Source organism: Athene cunicularia (assembly GCF_003259725.1).
Source record: "Athene cunicularia isolate RWA chromosome 1 unlocalized genomic scaffold, athCun1 chr1_part2, whole genome shotgun sequence".
In the NCBI taxonomy this organism is placed as follows: Eukaryota; Metazoa; Chordata; class Aves; order Strigiformes; family Strigidae; genus Athene; species Athene cunicularia.
In genome coordinates, this window is record NW_020799092.1 from 11,817,331 (window position 1) to 11,836,113 (window position 18,783).

An 18,783-nucleotide genomic window follows, 5' to 3' on the forward strand; every position below is an offset into this window, starting at 1 on the left:
CTTTTTTTTTTTTTTTTTTTTTTTTTTTTTCAAATTAGAAACTGAACATTAGGAGCAGGTTCCTCTAAACAGAGATGATTTGGTCTTTATTTCTTTTGGAGGAATCCTGGGTGAGGAGACACAGGGAGGATTCCTGGTTTGGTTCCCACAGTTCCACCTCGAAAGAACTGACCTTCAGATCTCTGTGGGGTGGAGAGTATTGAACTGCCATGAGAAGCGAAGCATAACACTGGGTAGACCAAAGTGCTGGCCTGGGACTATTCTAACAGCTTTCCATGGCACAAATAGCTTTTGCACTTACACTCCACATTTCCCATCACTTTTCCTGCTATACAGTTTAATTCATGCCAGGCGGATTATGAAGGGAAGAAAATGATGCAACAGTCAAAAAGTCCTTTAAGTTGTTCCAAAAATTAAAACAGAATAAAAAGAAAACAAACCAAACAAAAAGTAAAAAAAGAGAGAGCTTCAAAACTAAAAAAATGCTCTGAAAACAAACTCAAAAGAAAGGAGGAAGGGGAGGAATAAAAACAAAGAACCCGGGAAAGACAAATGAGTGTTAGAGCAGGCACAATCATGGACAGACGCCAGCTACTTACGTTCACCTCGGTGATTGCTATATCAACAATGCTACCCACAACAATCAAGGCGTCAAATGTATTCCATGCATCACAGAAATAGTGCTGCATGTGGCAGAGAAGCCAAGGAAAGAGAGAGAGAGAAAGGAAGAGAAAGAAAGAATGAGAGAGAGAGAAAGAGGAGGGAGAGAGAGAGGGAAAGGGAGAAAAGAGGGAAAAAAAGTAAAAAGTAAAATAAAATTAAAAAAAAAAACCAAAACAATAGCATGAAAGAGGGAGAGAAGAGGAAAAAAATAAGAAAAGAAAGAGGTTACGTGGGCATATTAAATAGTCTCTTACCACTCTACAGTATTGGTTGCTCAAACCTCTGTAACGTTTCACATGATGGAGGGTATCAACAAAAGCCTGGTTAGTCAGAAAGTTACACTCAAGCATGTCTACCTTTTGGAGGGAAAAAAAGCACACACACCCCAAACTGTGCGCTTTCACCAGTCACAGCCTTGGGGCCAGCTATGACAAGTGAAAAAGAAGGAGGCATTTTCCCCCTCCTTTTTTTTTCCCTGGGAGAAGGAGAAGGACGACGGCAAGTTCAATAAAAGCATGACTAGAGGAAAAAAAAACAGAAAAAAAAAAGAGAGAAAGAAAGAGAGAAAGAGAGAAGGAACAGCAGAGGAGGAGGAGGTGGTGGTATCCTGGGAAGGGTAGAGTAATACTCACATTAGTTTCACTGAGAATGACGTCTATAATGCTGCCAATTACGATGAGGAAGTCAAAAACATTCCAAGGATCACTAAAGTAACCCTACATAAGGAAGGGGCAGGCAGGATGGGGATTAAAAAGGAATGTTAGACAGACAAAAACAGTTCAAAATTACCATTAGAATTACTGCCCTGATACATCAAGGGGCTTTCCTGTGAAGTCTACTTATTGCGTCTCAAGCTGTAGCCCAGTTCTGGGTTCCCTGACTTGTGTGAGCGGCCCCTATCCAGCTAACATGATCCCAGGGCACCCACCCCTCCCCTCCGACTCTGAGCCAGGGAGGGCAAAGGGAAGCCACATAGGTCACTTTGAGCATGGCGGCTCACAGGAGTAGGGCTTGCAGGGCCAGGTCCTCCAGACATCTCCAATTCCTAGCAACACAATGCCCTTCCCCATTTGGCTTAGATTTGGCTGGGGGAAGAGTACAGGAATGGTGTCATATGGTTCTCTCAAAAAATTGCTCCCCTTCTGCCAGCATGAATATCAATTCACCAGTCCATGTTCCACACGTAATGCTCTGTGCTGGCACTGGGAATGACTGGCTGCTGCATCACGATGGAGCAGAGGGCACAGCTGAGCTGGGGATGTGCTATTTAAACCTCACTGGTTGTCACCTTTATCTTTACCCTGCCATAGTGAGTATTATGACAGTCATTAGCCTAACAGTTTCTGTTACTAATGCTGTAGATCCCGTCTTAAAACTACAGAGCAGGACTGGTATTTCTGTTACTCTGAAAGCATGTCTGCACCACAAAATGAAGGTGTGAATGTAGCATGTGCTAGCACATCCCACCAGGAAGTGGTAAGAATGAGAGCAAAGTTGGCTTTAGCATGTGCTCAGAGTGAGACCTGTTGCTCACTCATACTAAAAATAGTACCACAGCATCACTGTCACCTTAGCTGTCTAGGACAAGCTATAGCAAATCCACTAGCATGTGCTGAACTCATACCTTCACTTTGCTGTGCAGAATCACTTCAGGGGCTATCTCAAACATCTCATTGTTCTAAGCAGAGCTCAGATGCTAATCATCACTGCTTACTGTCCCCATCCTGCATGACTTCTGGCTGTAAGGATACTGTAATGACTTAGGCTGTAAGGATACAGGACCCTTTTGGCAAAGGTTCTGTTCAGCCCAGAAGATGAGCTTCTGTATCTAAACTTCCTGTACTAGTCAATGTCATGATCAAAGAAAACTTATCCTGGCTCACGGAACACCTGTGCCAACTTCTTCCCCTTGTTCTCAAAGGAGGTGAACATACAAAATCCCCCATACTCCTTTTATGTGTTTGGTTTTGTGAGCATGGGCTAATCTGACCTCGCTGTTTCCCAGCGGCAGCATGTCTCCAGTGAGACTGAACTCAAGTTGCACTGTGACTGCTATTCTTAGCCAGAGAGTCAGGTCATGGGTAAAGTGTGAGTCTGTGTTCCCAGGCAGTGTAGCAGAAAGCAAAAAGGAAGAAAAAAAAAAAATAATCCCAGCACTGGCACTGCACAAGCCAGGCTTGGGAACCTGAAATTACTGTGGCTGTAACCATCACATGGAGCAAGCACTGGCAAGAAGTGTCTTTCGAAATGCTAAAACACTGCCTTCAGGATGCTTTGAGACTCACAGTTATAAACTGCGTTATGCTTTGGGAAGGGGAAAAAAAAATAAATGAAGCAGAGAAAGCCACTGCCCAGCTGGTTCCATACCAGTGAAGGGAGCTGGTAGAGTGGATTTTAAAATTTTCTCCTCAAAACTCACAAAAAAACCCCTTTATTCTGCAGCCTAAAATAGGCAACTCTTAGCAGATCTGCACTGGAAGGAGTAATCATCCCATGGCTACACATTACTGCACAATTAACTACAACAGGGAGGAAGGAAACAGGAGCAAAAGCAAATTCAGAGAATATTATTATTCAGCGTCCAGCCTAGGAAATACACAACAAATATTAGAATGAATTCAGCAGTGATGTCCGGCATCATTAGCAACCAGATGGACCTGGAATAAAACTGTAATTAGACTTTACCAAGAGAAAGGGGAGGGAGAGAACAGCAGATTAAATTGTAGAGGCAAACGCATTGTGAATAAATAAAGGACAGGCACAGAACATACAGAGTTGCAAAAAGTGCCTTTGCAGCCTGATGCGATCTTGGCAGACAATACACTTGCAGAATCAAAGAGAATGAAGTAGAAGACAACAGACCCAATCCTCCTGCCCCTGTTCATGTGCACAGTCCTGCTGAAGGCAATGGCACTGCTCACATGCCAAATGAATATGTGCATTCAATAGCATGGCTATCTTCCATTTCCTTCTCAAATTGCATAGTTTAGGAACTATTAAGGATTTCAGCAGGAACCCAAACAACTCCAATAAAACAGAGTTTGTTTCTGGGCAGCTGCCAGGGTGAAGATACAAAGCATGTTGTTCAGGTTTTGCCCATGAAAATGATGACTATTTTAAAATCTGTGGTGATGGTTAGGTGGTTATTTTTACTATGATTGGCATCATACTGCAAAGAATTGTTTTGGTGTACCCAAATTCACAATTTCTTTTTACTGAGCAATTTTTACATAGAGCCCAATAGCCATTGCTGCTGGCAAAACAACATTTGCTGTTGGTGTAAAACCCAGGGGACAAGCAGCATCAAATCCTGTCCTCAGATGACCACTGAAGCCAGTGAATTAAATTTTGCTTCCAGCTGCAGTAAAGCAACCTCACTGGAAGCAATTACACTGCACTGACACAGTTGGCACATCTCAGAAGAGATTCAGGCCTGGAAAGAAAAGGTCCCTTTTTCATTGCCATCACAAATAGCTGCTTTGGACCTGTGTGACACCACAGCATATCTGGAGTCACTCTCCTAATTTTGGTGGTGTTGCTCCAGATTTACACTGAGTTCTTTCTCCCAGGATGCTCTCCTGAGTCTCACCAGCCAGCTCCTTGCTTGAAAGCCATGGGCTGGTCTGCTCTGGGATCACAGAAAGAGCATTAGCATAGTCTGCTATTGTGTGGCTATAAGGTGGACTCAGAGAGCTCTTTTCCTCCTGTACCTCTTAGATGAGTGATAGAGAGGAACCAAGGATATGAATGCAGTTTTACTCAACCCCACATCCAATATGCCAGTGTTGATTCAAGAAAACACATGAATTTTAAAACCTTCCTTTCCTCCTCACCTGCTCCCTCTGTGTTTCAAACAGAAGGATGAAAATAGGAAGATATTATTCACAGCAAGAAAGCTCAAAGAAAACAGAGAACATAGATGCTTCATTTATGTGCAAGGTAATGGATTCCTTCCTTAAAAAGCCACCCTCTTTAGAGACATTTACCTATGAACGGCCATGTGGTTACTTAGCTATGGATCAGATCTCATAATCTTGTCAGGAGTTATGGGTACATATTGAGAGTGAATTACACCCCTTTGGGACTTGCCTCTTGCAACCTCTAAGTACCTCTTCAAGCCACTTTTCTCACTGGAACGTACCAGGGTGGCTAACGAAAGACAAGCTGAATGAAGGAAGAACTTTCACTCTAATAAAGAGGTTGTATTTACAAACTATTTTTCCCACCAGAAAGTTCTGTATACTTTTCCCAAGGGGGTGGAGGACTAACTGGAAATGAATTGATGGCACTGTTTGTTTTTGCAATACAGGAATTTAGAGTGCAATACCATATTTTACCCTTAAAGAGAGAAGCTTGACCCTGATTTAGCTGTACAATTGTATGTCACATAATGGCAGCCTCAGTGGCCTACTGGGAAACAGTAATCACCCTCTCTTGTGGGATGTCTTTGGAGATCCATGAAGCTTTTGGGGAGAAAGGAGGACAGAAAGAGACCAGGAGGATTGGACTGAATATTCAGGAAGCATGAAATAGCCCCACCATTAGAGCAAATTTTTTTCCCATTTTTTCATTTCCCCAAAAGTAGCAAAGGATAGTGTATCATCACATGATCAATAAGTTAATGAAAGGTTGAGCATAAATATGCAGTAGCTGACTGGAATGGAATCTCATTTGTGTGGAGGGAGCAGACATCATACCATTCAGAATGAGTATGCCAATCGTTTCTAGGTAGGGTTTGTTTTGGTCCTCATGGAATCATTGAAATCTCTAGAGACCATTTCTTTTACTTTTTGTGAATATGAGATCCTAAATGTAGTATCTAGGAAGCTTCACTAACAGCAGGGAAAACTGCCCACAGGAGTCTATCTGAAGGTCTGAGTTCAGAGTCACCTGGGGCCCATAATAAGAACATGTGGTGGCCATAGAGCTATGTATCTACACTGAAGCACAGAAATCCTCAGGGGAAGGGTGCTGTTGAGTCATGGTACCAGCTGGGTTTTGAGCATCCAGCCCTGTGGGAGCTGCAGGGTCGTTTGTGTGTTAACTGGTGTGCAGTTGCAGTTAACTGATGTGCAGTTACCATCTCCGTCTCTAACGAGGTGGCTGGCAAAAGTTAACAAACCCCTCTGGGAGCAAAGTCTCTAAAGATGAAGAGCACAGCAAAGGTCAAGGCTATTCACTGGGTGGGATCTGAGTGTAGGTCAGATGGTCCCTAGTGGAAGAAGATGGTGCAATCTCATAGGAAAAAAGGGAAAAACGTGCATGCATGCATGTATGTATGAATAGAGAAATGAAGCATCAAGGAGGAGAAACTAAGACATACAGATAACTACACAGCCTAAAAGAAAAACAAACTACCGAAGAACCTTGCTACCATTATTCTGAAATAAACCTGCATGTTAAAACAATGAAAAGAAGCATAAGTCTTAATCAGTTAGAGTATATAGGAAGGAGAGCTGATACCCTGATACTCAGTGTGATTTCTTATCAAAATATCCTGTTGATTGTAAAGGGCACCAAAGCAGACTTTGCTGAGGATTTGCAAAATGAGATGAACTGCTGGTTTGGCTGATAGTTGCTTAGTATGTGAATTCATTTCTGAAAATGCTGCAGGCTATTTGGAACTGTGAGAGTCAGTTCTCAGACTTCAGTAAAAGAGGCTTCCCCTAAAAGTATTTTTTGCAGAAGCGATAATTTCATTGGAAAACAGTATCGAATCAAATGACATTTACACAGTACTGTGACTCCTGGCATACCTTCTCACAGCAGATTTGAGTGATTTGCATGTTTCTTGAACAGTTTTACAATGCTACAATAGCTCCCAACACCAAATTGAGATCTGTGTCAGATGCAAACTCTGTTATGCTAAGATACCACTTAGCCATAACAGCAATCAGGGAAATTAGCAAAACCTAATGGAGAAGGAATAAAGCGGAGGATGCAGCTGCTTGGAACTCCTGACAGGGTGTAGGAAAACAGCATCTATTTGCATACTATCTATCAGCTCTCATCCATTGATGGATTAATTCTGAGACACAGATTCCCTGCAGTTCACCTACCAGTCACTGTAATGAGTCACTGCTGCAGGGAATTGCACAAGGCCCTCCTGTACTCCATCAAATCTTTCCGCAGACAGGGAGTGAGGAGAGGAGCTTTTCAGCTCCCCAGACTATTCCAAAGGTCTGGTCAGTTCTGAAGAAGCTTCCTACCTCTCTCTTCTTAGTCCATAAGAAAACAAGACCAACTTGTAGACCAAGACAGGTGCTCAATAACTTTGATGTTTTGCTTTACCCTCTCTCACTCTTACATGCTCTCTCTCACAATGAGAACACCAGTGAAATCAGACAGGTGTCCTGTGGGGTCTGAGGGCCTGCCTGGACATACTGAACATTCTGCTTGACAGAAACAAAGGAGTTGGAGGACTTGAATGGCTCTGTGATCTGGAAAAAGACCCAAATGCTTATTTCCAGGTCACTGGTATAAAACTGGGGTACCTTGTTACTGGTTGAAAGTAACTGATTATTTTTTGAGAGCCTGTAGGTCCTAAAGCAAACTACAGGTCTCACGGGTGCTTCTAGTGGGCCAAGATCTCCATCACAAGAAAAAGACCAAAAAACCCCACTGCCTGAATCAAGATCCCCAAACCACCATTTGACAAACATTTATGGAGACTGGAACTATATAATTTCTGGCATCACAGCAGACCCTTTTTATGCTCTCCATACCTACTGATAATTGACACTATCAGGGGGACATGCCTAGAAAAGTCTTTATCATACATTTTATTTGAACTGAGAATTCTCATTTCCAGATCTTGCAACCCAGTTCATTCCACCAGTATTGTATTTTCTAGATGATCCCATATTCCCCTACATGCCTCCCTACACATTGGTACATTTGTCTTACTTCTTCCCATATTTCATTTACTACAAAGTGGCTAGTAGTACACACAAGCACTCAGCCATGTGGAAGGCTTGAAGTGCAATGTTATGGACTCAGGTCCTCCAAAGACTGGGAAAGAAGCATGGCAAAGGCAATAAGGAAACATTTATTATGGAATCATCTTTTAGAGGTGACAAAGACTGTATTTTCAAGGCAACATGCTGAGAAGGCCTCAGGAAATGATAACAGTAAAACATGCTGAAACTGGATGATTCAACTAGCTGACCCTGGTGTAATTTTTAGCCTGGAATACTGTCTTTGAAGGGAGGGTGAGTAATGCCTCAGAACAGTAATGCCTAAGGCCTCCTTGTTATAAATGCATGAAAATGGGGGCAGAGTAACAGAAAGCTCTCTTATAAGTTCTGCTGTCCACCTAGAAAAATAAGATAAACAATCTTGACTTTCCTACAGGTATGTTGTTACAATGATACTCTGTGAGGAGTTGGGTCCTTTAGTAATTACATAGCGATCATTTAACAATTACTGCCCTGCAGTCAGAAGCCAGACTTGTTCTCAGCAAAGAGAAACAAAACCAACACCAGTCTTACTGGAAAGACTGAAAAGTGATTGTGATGCCTTGCTATGTCTAAACAGATCATTTATCACAAAATGCATTCTGTGAGAGTTTTGCTGTCAAATTCCATTAGAAAGAAGCTGTAAATGCTCAAAGACTTTGCAAGGTCTAGAAAAAAGCAGGTCTGGATGAAAGCCAACAAGTAATTTTGAAAGCAATAAACAAAACCAGCAATATGAAACAGTCCTATGAAAAAAAGCAAAAGGATGGGCTTTGCTCTTTAAGACAGTCTGTCTTCTACAGTCAGACTGACATCCAAGCCCAGAGAAGAATGATTCAAAAGTAGTAAAAGTCAAACTATAAGAACAGAAGTGGCATATCTATCAGAGAGAAGAGCCACTTACTGTTGTGGCAAGATAAGACATGGTAAGTAATGGATGAAGAAGCATTCTGAATATGGGCTTCCCTGTCTTCATATGCACCATGGGAAAAGGCTATGGACTGCTCTGATCTGCTTGCTGCATGGACAGTGGATACTCACTGGAAGGAAGGCACATTCTTCTAGAAACAAGTCAGTAGGTATGAGCAATAGGTTTTTGAACAGGTTTTTTTTTTTTTTTGTCAGTTATCTCAATTTTTCAGAAAAGGCTTGATTTTATATGGATTAGAGTAGTTAATAAAATAATGCTTACTTTAGTGTAATCCATCAATCATAACTTTCCAAGAGATGATGGTTACTCTCATTTTATGCTTACGGAAGCAGAAATGTAGAAAACTAAAGTTTCCAAGGTCCTACAAAAGCTAGATGCATGCTAGAGAAGAGAAATCAACACTCTCAGACCTCAGCCAGGTGACCATTTGGCAGCAGAAATTAATTTCCTAACATGATTAACAGTTCTTAACAGGGGCTGTATCACAGTCTATTATCTGGTATCATTGTTATGTGAAGAGAAGATTCACATCTGTGAGAACTTTTGACTCTTTTAAACAACTTCACATGATGTGATAGAGGGTTAGGATTTTTCTTCTGAGAGTGAGAGCAAGTCACTTTTTCCTGGAACTGTTCCCTTTACATGCTGCTGCTGATGATGCTGTCAATGCTGTTGTGAATGAGACCCCAGTTCCCCATCCCACTGGGCTTTTAACAGTGTGTGAATAATTTTCTGTATTAAATAATTAAGTGTAATAGCTAATACAGTACTTCCCACACTGTTGCATTGTGCAGTCATATCGTTACTTTTGATCATTTATAATGACATTAAAACCCGCAAGTGCCAGATTGAAAATAAATCTGTCACAATGTTGCAGCAATATGCAAATTTTCTGGGTACTTTTGCTGTGAAGGAAAAGGTCCTCTCTCACTGAAGCTCTTACACAGCTTTTTTAACAGGTTTTTTTGCCTCCTGAATTCTCCACTGATCCTTCAGAAAGCTAGATGATTGCATAGCTCTGGCTGATCACTGTTAGAAATTTCACACATTCTATATAGTAATTAGAGGATCTATTTGGGTGCAGAAAACTGGCCTGGTCCTCCAGGAATGAGAACATCCTACATTTAAACAACAAATGCAACATGGGAAGCAGCAGATCAAACAGCCTTTTTGTCCCTCACTAATTGCTTTCATCGCAACATGAAAGGACAAGTTTTTTGCATGAAGAGGGAAGTTAGTTCTGTTCATTTCATTTTTTGGGGGACCAACAAAGAAACCAATTGAGATCCACTCTGCTCATGCCTTTCTTCAGCGTGTATTTTCCACAGGGAAATGGGAAAGAGACCAGTATACTTCATACAGGATGTTAACCAGCATTCAGAAGAAAGATACTGATGTTTCCTGACCCAGATTCAACTAGAGGTATGAGCTAGGATTTCCATTGAGAAATTCCATTTCACATCATCCGTCAAGTTTCTTCTTTTACATTCACCTACTAAATGTTTTTCACACTGCATGACTTGTTTAGGTGGAGTCATGCCTATGCCGTCTCAGAATATAAGCATATGAACAATAGAAGAACTTTAGTCTGGCACTACTTTCTTCTCCTTCAAAGTGCTGGGAATGGCCAGACTTCCTCTCCCACACATGCTCAGGAACTGGTGAGGAACTCAATGAAATCTAGAAGTATCAGAGTATTCCCTGTACTTTCACATGAGAGAGGAGGCAGTTATTTGCTTGCTAACTCCCCGTTTGCAGAAACTATTGCTAAATCAACTTCATCCTTGAGAGTTCTTTTGCAAATTTTCTTCCTCTGTGCTAACTGGAAGATTTGTTGTCTGAAACTCTGTATTTACAACAGTGTACTGTTTAACTTGATGGTCCTGCACTGTAAAACACCAGGATGTGGTTCCTCTTTCTTTCAATGTCACTGCCCTGTAATATGTTGGCAGCACAGACTCCTGAGTAGTTTTGATTGAAGACCTGGAATAACAAAAGAAGCTGTTTTGGCCCTTGGCTAGTGGGATGCCCATCCATGTTCTGTGAGAAAGTCTCAACGCTGAGCTGCTGTGGGAGTGCTGTGGCACAGAACGTGCTACAAGAGGCTCAGTTACTTTCTTAGCCTTTCTTCTCTTTCTCCTGGACATACTGGCAGATAGAAATTCTGTCAGGCAAGGAGCATCCAGGAGCAAGTCTGTCTGATGACTCTCTGTTCCAACCCACTGATGGGTATAAAGGGCTGGGATGACCTGATCATCCATGTCCAGAATAATTATCCCAAGTATTTCTTCATATCAAAGTCACCTGAACATGCTGCTCTGACATACGCTACTCTTAGTATTTACTTTTTCAGAAAGGGTTTAGAAAAGAGACTCATTCTTCCTCCTAGATCTGTGGACATGAAAGACCATATGGTCAAATCTCCACATGATATGTATGCTATGTAAAATACATGAAACTCCTGGCAGACGGGTAATTGTTGTAAACAGAAAGCAGAGGAGTGAGTAAATGGGGGTTTTCTAGAGTGTTTCTAAAACTCTTGAGCCTGATTCAGAAATTCCTTGAGAGCTTCAGACTAACTGCACACATACACTGCAGTGTCTGGTCATGCACTACAGAGATGTCAGGGATTCTGGTCATATGGCTGCTGGGCTTGTTGGAGCAGCTGAGTTAATTCCAGCTGGGCTACCAGCTGTACAGGAGATCTAGAGGAATATATAACATGTTCAGACTTCACCCAGGAAAAAATTTATGTTGAAAAAGGAAAGCATTTCTGGAGTAACATGCTGATGCATTTTTCAACAGGGCTGAGATTAATCGACAGAAGTAGGGAAATATATTTCACCCAATGGTTATTGTAAGTTATTCTGATTAGAAAGTACACAGGGAGGCTCTGTGGCTGAGATACTGATGTGTTTGAACATGGAGACCTGGGATGTCTGCCAGGGAGATTCAATAAAATGTAGAAGCAAAAAAGATGTTCAGTAGCTTAAAAACTATGGGTTTTAATTCAGTTTTTAATTTTCTAAAAATCCCTTTCCATATTTTCCTTTCAGCTATGCTTCTGTTTTTATTTTCCTTGCATCATTTTTTCTCCAATCATTTTTTTCTCCATTCTAGTAACACTTTCCTCTTTCAGGGTCTTTGGTTTATTTTTTTTCTTTCTGCCTTAAAGGATACTCTGTCTGTTCCCACTGTCCATTATCTGTGTATGGCTTTTCATCCCCTCCAGGTTTGGTTTCTCTCTCTTTTCCTCACAGATGTGGTTCTTTCTGTTTGTTTAGTTCTATCACTTTCTTCAGTTCACACACTCTGTTACCTGACTATTCCTAGTTCTTTCCATGCTCATATTTCTTACCGAATGTGCTGGGTTTGTGTGGTGGGGTTTTTGGTAGCAGAGGAGGGGCCTAGAGTGGTGGCCCCTGCAAGAAGCTTCTCCAAAGGTCCCCTGGCTTAAAGTCAGACCCGTGTCTGGCCAAGACCAAGCCAACTAGAGGTGGTGGCTGCACTTCTGTGATAATGTATTTAAGAAGGGGAATCTGAGATGGGGTTGGGACTTGTGAGGAGGAGCTAGAAGAAGAACACCTATGTGAATACCACGGTCAGTGGAAGGAGGAGGAAGGGGGGGAAGTGAACCAGCGCAGAGAGCCCCCCTGTATCCCTTGGTGAGATGGCAGGGCCACTCCCTACACCACAGAGGTCACAGGTGGAGCAGAGATTCGCCCGTGGTCTGTGGAGGACCCCACACCGGAGCAGGTGGCCACACCTGAAGAAGGCTGGGTCTCCATGGGAAGAAGCAGCCCCATTGTTGTAGTTTGGCACTGGGAGGACTGCAACGTGTGCGAGTGACCCATGCTGGAGCAGCCCAGGAATGGCTGCAGCTCACGGGAAGTACTCATGACAGAGAAAGTTTGTGGAGGAATGTCTGTCATGAGAGGGGAATCACATGGAGCAGTAGAATAATTCAGAGGAGTGCTTCCCCCCTCGCCAAGAAGGAAGAAGCGGCAGACTGACTGAAACCCCCCTATTCCCTGCCCCTGCACTGCTGGAGGAAGGAGGTAGAGACACTGGGAACAAAACTGAGCCCAGGAAGAAGGGAGGGGTGGGGAGATGTGTTTTTAAGATGTGGTAACACTCCTCACTGTCCTACTCTGTCTATTAAGTGCTGTTTTTGTTAGTGTTTGAATTAAAGTGATGGAGGTTTTTTTCTTCCCCTAATGAGTCTGTCTTATGCTCGTGACCATAATTATTGGGCCACCACTTTTTGTCCTTATCTCAATACCTGAGACTTTTTCTTCATTTTCTCCTTCTCAGCGCTGGGGGCGATGGGGTGAGTGAACAGCTGCATGGTGCTTATTTGCCCTTTGGGCTCAAACCACGACACTCAACATCACGCAGAGCACGTTCTTCTTTTGTGTTGAATAAGGTATATTTTTTGCCCACTCACAGATCCTGAAACATATTAGCTTTCTGACCGCTTCTTTTGCCTTTTAAAACACTTGTTAAAACCAAGGGCAGGGTGGTGGTTGGAGACTGCTCTTTCTACTGCACTGGGTAGATGACTCAGTCAGCAAATACTCCATATCTAGATGCTGCCCCTCCAAAACAACAAAGGAAAGCTGAGGAGAGGAAACAATTAGATGACTATTTAGGTTAAGAACCTGCCAAAACCAGCAGCGAAAATATGCAAACTAAGAGCCATTAGACAAGCAGAATTCTGTGGCCAAACTCCATGAGAGGGAGGCAGCTGCTTGCACCATGGGCTCATGTATACTTTTACACAACCTAAACTACTAATTTATACACTTCATCCCAGACCACGTGATGTTTAACTGAATATGATTCCTATGTCTGTTGGATGGACCTGAAGCGTTTTTCTGCACTGAGAGAAAGACCACTCAACAGTAACCAGTTTTCCTGACATTTCTCTATCAGTGCATTCAAAGCATTTACTTTGCTTTCTCTGTATAAGCTGGAGAAATAATACACTCTGATGAATGATGCTGGGGCAGCATCCTAAGCTATACAAGTATCTAGAGGTACTAGAATGAAGAAGTACAAAAACCATTACCAACCTTGTTTCTGTGGTGCAAGGGGATAGATTGGACATAAATTTCAGTTGTGAAAATGCTGAAGCCTCTATCCTGATGAAGGAATGGCATATTATGGTGAGAAAGAAGAGTGCAAGTTGTATGAAGCAGCCAGTGTGACTTTAGGAGAGACTGCTCAAAGATCTGTTTATAGGCATAAATGTACAAGAAATGGAGTAGTAAAAAAAGAACAAAACCAGATGAGTCATTTTGCAGGTTTAAGAAGATATATCAGTGCATCAAATCCACAATAAATGCTGACTGAGAGGAACTTAAAGAGGAATAAAGAAGGGCAAATGCATCAGGGGAGAAAGAAACACTGAGGACACATAGATGCATCTGTAAATGGAGACCAAGAAATAACCATGGGCAACACTCATGACTTCCACTACTCAGAGGGTCATGGCTCTTCCTGGGATCATATCTCTTGTGCTGAATGTGAAAATTGTTTGAAACAGTGCACAGAAGTCTGAACTTTGCTACATGAAAATGACATTAAAAAATGGCAAGAATTCAGAATAAAGTAGCAGTGATAAATGAGGCAATGAACTAAGTATCTGAGGCAGGACAGATGGCAGTGTTACAGGCTGCTTTAGAAGTAACATCCATAAACAACCAGAGAAAAAAGGTGCTGACAGTGTCTGGTAAATGGAATAGACTTGTGATCTGTAGCCTCTCTGATAGTCATAATTCCACAGAGGAAATCCCCAAGATTCCCTTTCCACACACAGACCTGGATTTGACAAAATACATGAACATGTGCTCTACTTTGTGCATGAGAGCAGTTCCACTGATATGTCTTCCCTAGTTTGAGATGACAGGGACAGCAGTAGAAAATTTATAGCTCTTGGATTACTAGTCCTGCCCTAGCTAATAAGGGGATAGATGACGTGTCTCCTCAAAGAGAAAGTAGATGTGGTTCATCAGTAAAACAGCCCATTTCAGGGAACTGGAAGATCTGAAATTCCTGGAAGAATATTCATCCCCATATTAGCACTTACATTGACAGATGGCTTCATATGAATAGGAATTTCAGTCATTGTCTTTGAGTTGAAAAGAAAAACCTCAGGCAGGTTTTGTAGAGCAGCTGATCCTTCATAGACTGTTGCTTGTGGAGATTTCTTTAAGAAGCTAGGACAGTGGTAGCTGTGAGCACCTCTCATTCGCTTTAGCAGTTTTCTCTGGAAAAAGCATGAAGCAGCAGCAGCTTTCTCCATGCAGGAACTGGAAAACAGCTCACCAGACCGGCTGGAGAATTTATAAAATTAGAAAAACAAAGCAGCAAAAGGCCTTGGCCCAATAGCATTACTTTCAGACTGTCTGTCTCTTTGAACTAACTAGTCTTGAATCAGTTTATGAGCATCAGCCAAGACAAACACTCAGCTCCACTTGGGAGTTTTGCTTCAGAGCAGCACATTAATACTCTGTAAGGAGATGCAGGACATGTAGTGGATGTTTTCTTTATCAGCAGCCCTAATCATCCTAAATCTCTCTTGCTCCTTGTTTGCACACCCTCCTGTCAAGACTGCATCAGACATAGATGAGCTGTCTTACACAGTGCTTAGATTTATCCTGAAAAAAACCTAGGATAACTGATCGTCTCCTCCAGAAAATGCGCCACACAAACACGGGGTCTCTCAGAGGATGGCCTTGTCCCTGCCTGGCAGGCACTATCTATACAAGCAGCAGCTGCTCCAGCTAATGCACCCCTCTTCTCTATAGCCTCCCTGGAGACTAAAGAAACCAAAACACTTTGCAGAAGATGGCCAATAAAAAGGACAGGTATCAAAGGAACTTACTGACTAGAGCAACCAATCTCAACAGTAACAGTATGTTTAGTTGGGAAAGCCCTTGTCTTTCTATCCCCTTCACATACTTTCTGTAAGTGTTAGGAGATGAGCCCTGACTCAGACTTGGCTCCTTATTCCTACAGCTGGCCTTTCAATGAGTAAATCCTTGCTCCTGCCACAAGAACTAGTTGCAGGGCTGGATTATCCATGCTGATTCTTTGCAGTCAGGCACATATGTGATCCTACTTAATGTCTGTTTTTTTCACCTTTACTATCATGTTTTTTTCACCTTTACTATCAAGAGCAGCAAATAAGAAGGACACGTTTCCTCACAGAATGGTAGTGAAGAAAAACAACTGGATACGGTGAAAAGCCTGTTCAGACTGCCACCTTTTCTATTGTTATGCATGCACAGGTAGCACGGTGGCACATTATATTACTTCACATAATAGCGATTGCCATGTCACTGCCTGCAGCAGGAACCGCCTATTAGGCTTGTGCCCAAGCTGTTCTGAATGGACACATCTCTATGGTGACTTCTGTAAGAAGCCAGGGTGACAGCAGCTAGGGGACAAAGATCTGTCCCAGTTCCCTTGGTAATTCTCTCTGGTCAAGGTATGAATAAACAGTAGCTTTTTCTACCTTGCACAGCTGGAGAAAACCATAATCTTCTGTTGCTGATGCAGACTGTTCATTCCAAGGTGCCTTTAGGAAGTGACTGTGCAAGTTTGTGGTGGCTGCTTCAGACTTACAAGTCAGTTACTGTGTTGCTTGCTGTAGTTGAAGGTTAGCTGCAGCACCCACTGCTGGGTTAAGCACTGCAAAGTTGGAGAAAACACTGAATTTTGCCAGTTTCAGTGCTGTGCTCAGTTCTGTTCTGCCACATTCTCTGGGTGCTTGTCGCTAAGGCGAAGACAAAACACCTTCAGCTAACTAAGTTTCGTGTTTTCTTGTTAGTCATAAATCTTACAGCTCCCTCATTTTAGGGTACTCTTCAGGTAGAAAAGACTGATGTTTGGGCATAAATTCAAAATGAGACAGCAGCTTAAACAAAGGCTGGTTTGTGTTTTATTGTTCAGGAAATGGCAAACAAATCTGTTTTCAGCACAGACCTCATGAGCATTTAATCTTGCCATTTTACATCTGGGAAACTCTAATATCACTTAGTATCTTATTTTTTTTGTCTGGGGGACTTGACTGGTTAGAGAGTACAGGATGATGGCTGTGCTGTAGTAATGTTCACCCAGGTGACAATGAAATCCTTTTGGACTTTTTCAGCTGGTGTTCCTGGAGACAACCTCCATTTGCAAATGTGGTTTGTTTTTATACCTTGAGTGATAGGAGGACACAAGATCTGGCCAAGCAGTGGGCTGAGATAATAACTTTCTCCATGCTGGGACACTCCCACATCAGAACATATTCTAGGCAAGTTCAGCTTCAATCCCAGCGTGCAACCTGAAGAGAAGCAGATTGTGCCTTCCACTGTTGGTCCACGTCAGTCCAAGTGGTCATCTGGGAGAGGGGGTTTCCTGCTTTGGAGAGCAGGTTGAGTCAATATGGAGCAGGGAATGAAGGCTGCAGGCCAAACACTTGTACTGAACAGACAATTGCAAGTTACACAAGGAATTTTGATGTTTCCAAACTTGAGTCACTGAACTGGTACTCAACATAATCCAGTGTGAATAAACTGCTGGAGGCAAGTCTTATTGCTGTATTGTTTTCACAAGTTCATTCCTATTTTTCTTCCCTGTAAGTCCTGTGTTTTCATTTTAAAAAAAATTGTTTCTTTTTCTGAAGGTATTTAATTAAAATAGCAGTTTAAGACTTAGTACTATTTTTGGCATACAGGCAAGACTAAGATTTGAAACAGATTTATTCTTTTTGCGGGCTATTCTTTCAGGATGGTCAGGCTCCAACTTGAGGTTGTTATCTGATTGTTAGCTGAGAAGACTTTACTAAGACTCTATTATTCTGGTCACAAGGAAAACTTCTTTTATATTTTTAGTTTTACTATAGGTAGTAGCTGGGGATGTAGTTTGGCAATAACAGAATCATGGAAAATTGGGCTGAGAGGGGCCTTGTGAGATGATCTAGTCTATTCCCCTGTCTCAAGGCAGACCATAATGAAATGTCCATTTAACTTAATCTTAAAACCTCAAATTATGGATATTCCACAGTGTCTTTAGGCAATGTGTTCTAGTGCTTTGCTCTCTGGAGGATACATGTTTACCTCAGCTGATTTTTTTTAATACTTTGTTGTGCAGAAAAACTTGAAAAGGAGATTGAACACAGAAAAGACAGAAAGTAGAAAGGATCTCCAATATTGTCAATGCCAATTCCTTAAAGGCAACCATGTCAGGTAAAGCCTTCCTTGTATAGGTACAGAGCTCAATATTTGAATGGGTTGAACTTTTGTCCTAAATGCTCAAAACATAACCTTATTTTACTCAAAGTTAAAAATCTCCTGTAAAGTAGAACCATGAAATCAGAAGAACATCAGAAAGCCTGTGAGATACATTTGTGCATATATAGTGTGCAGATAATATTCTTACAAAATGCCAGAAGATTTGCTTGCTAATAGGCATGGTGTAATCTCAAAGTGAAAAGTAGATCCCTCCTGAAAATTACAATCCTTTCTGAAACAGGTGATGATACTTCTAAATTTCCTAAGACAGTGCTGGAGCTCTCACCAAAAAAAAAAAAATCAGTTCTTCACCAAGACCGCACAAGATGGTCCTAACTTTCAAGAGAACTACATCTGAGATAGAATAGTGATATTTGGCTCAGGAAAAAAAATAGAACTGTGACTCTTCTAAGAAGAAGACCTAGAAAGGGTGGAAGAAGGAGAGAGAGACTAGGTGGGAGTAAAGACAATACAGAGTTAACAAGTAAGACAATTCAGTAGAATTGGAGAGCAAAGTGTCTGAGCTGAAGATGAGGAAGATGTTAGGTTAGAGCTAGGAGGAGCTCTTAACCTCAGTGATCCCTTAAATGTTTAACAAGAAGGACAAACAGGACTGTCATATAATGTCATATTACCAATGTCATATCTAATGCTTCAAACAGTATTTGCCAACCCCAATGTGTCAAGGTATCCTTAAAAATACAACCTCATGTGTCAAGGTGTCATTGAAGTTATGAAATGGCATGAAGTACCTGTGTTTAGGTATCTGGATTCCACCCTTTACAACACACCACTGAATTTAAACCCCTAAAAAGAAAGTCTTGTGTAATCTTAAAGTATGTGAGGTCGGAATCTTTGTCTTTGTCCTGCAGCTGTGCCAATTTATTTGGAAGAGTTTGTAGGTTATAACTGTACCCCAGCTATACTAGCAAAGAATGCCATGGCCCAA

General features: G+C 41.9%; 1 protein-coding gene across 20 annotated transcripts in view; it reads right to left on the reverse strand.

Moving 5' to 3' along the window:
• The window catches only part of CACNA1C (calcium voltage-gated channel subunit alpha1 C), a 444,106-nt gene that overhangs the window by 56,875 nt on the left and 368,448 nt on the right, over nt 1–18,783 (reverse strand). For 9 of the 20 annotated variants that reach the window (XM_026841170.1, XM_026841173.1, XM_026841172.1 and 6 more), the window contains 2 exons: nt 1,296–1,379; nt 600–683 (listed from right to left, as the gene is read on the reverse strand). In XM_026841170.1, coding sequence (XP_026696971.1) covers nt 600–683; nt 1,296–1,379 — 168 coding nt within the window. The remainder of the gene's footprint in view (nt 1–599; nt 684–1,295; nt 1,380–18,783) is intronic. The other 11 variants (XM_026841183.1, XM_026841181.1, XM_026841178.1 and 8 more) reach the window with 2 other exon arrangements.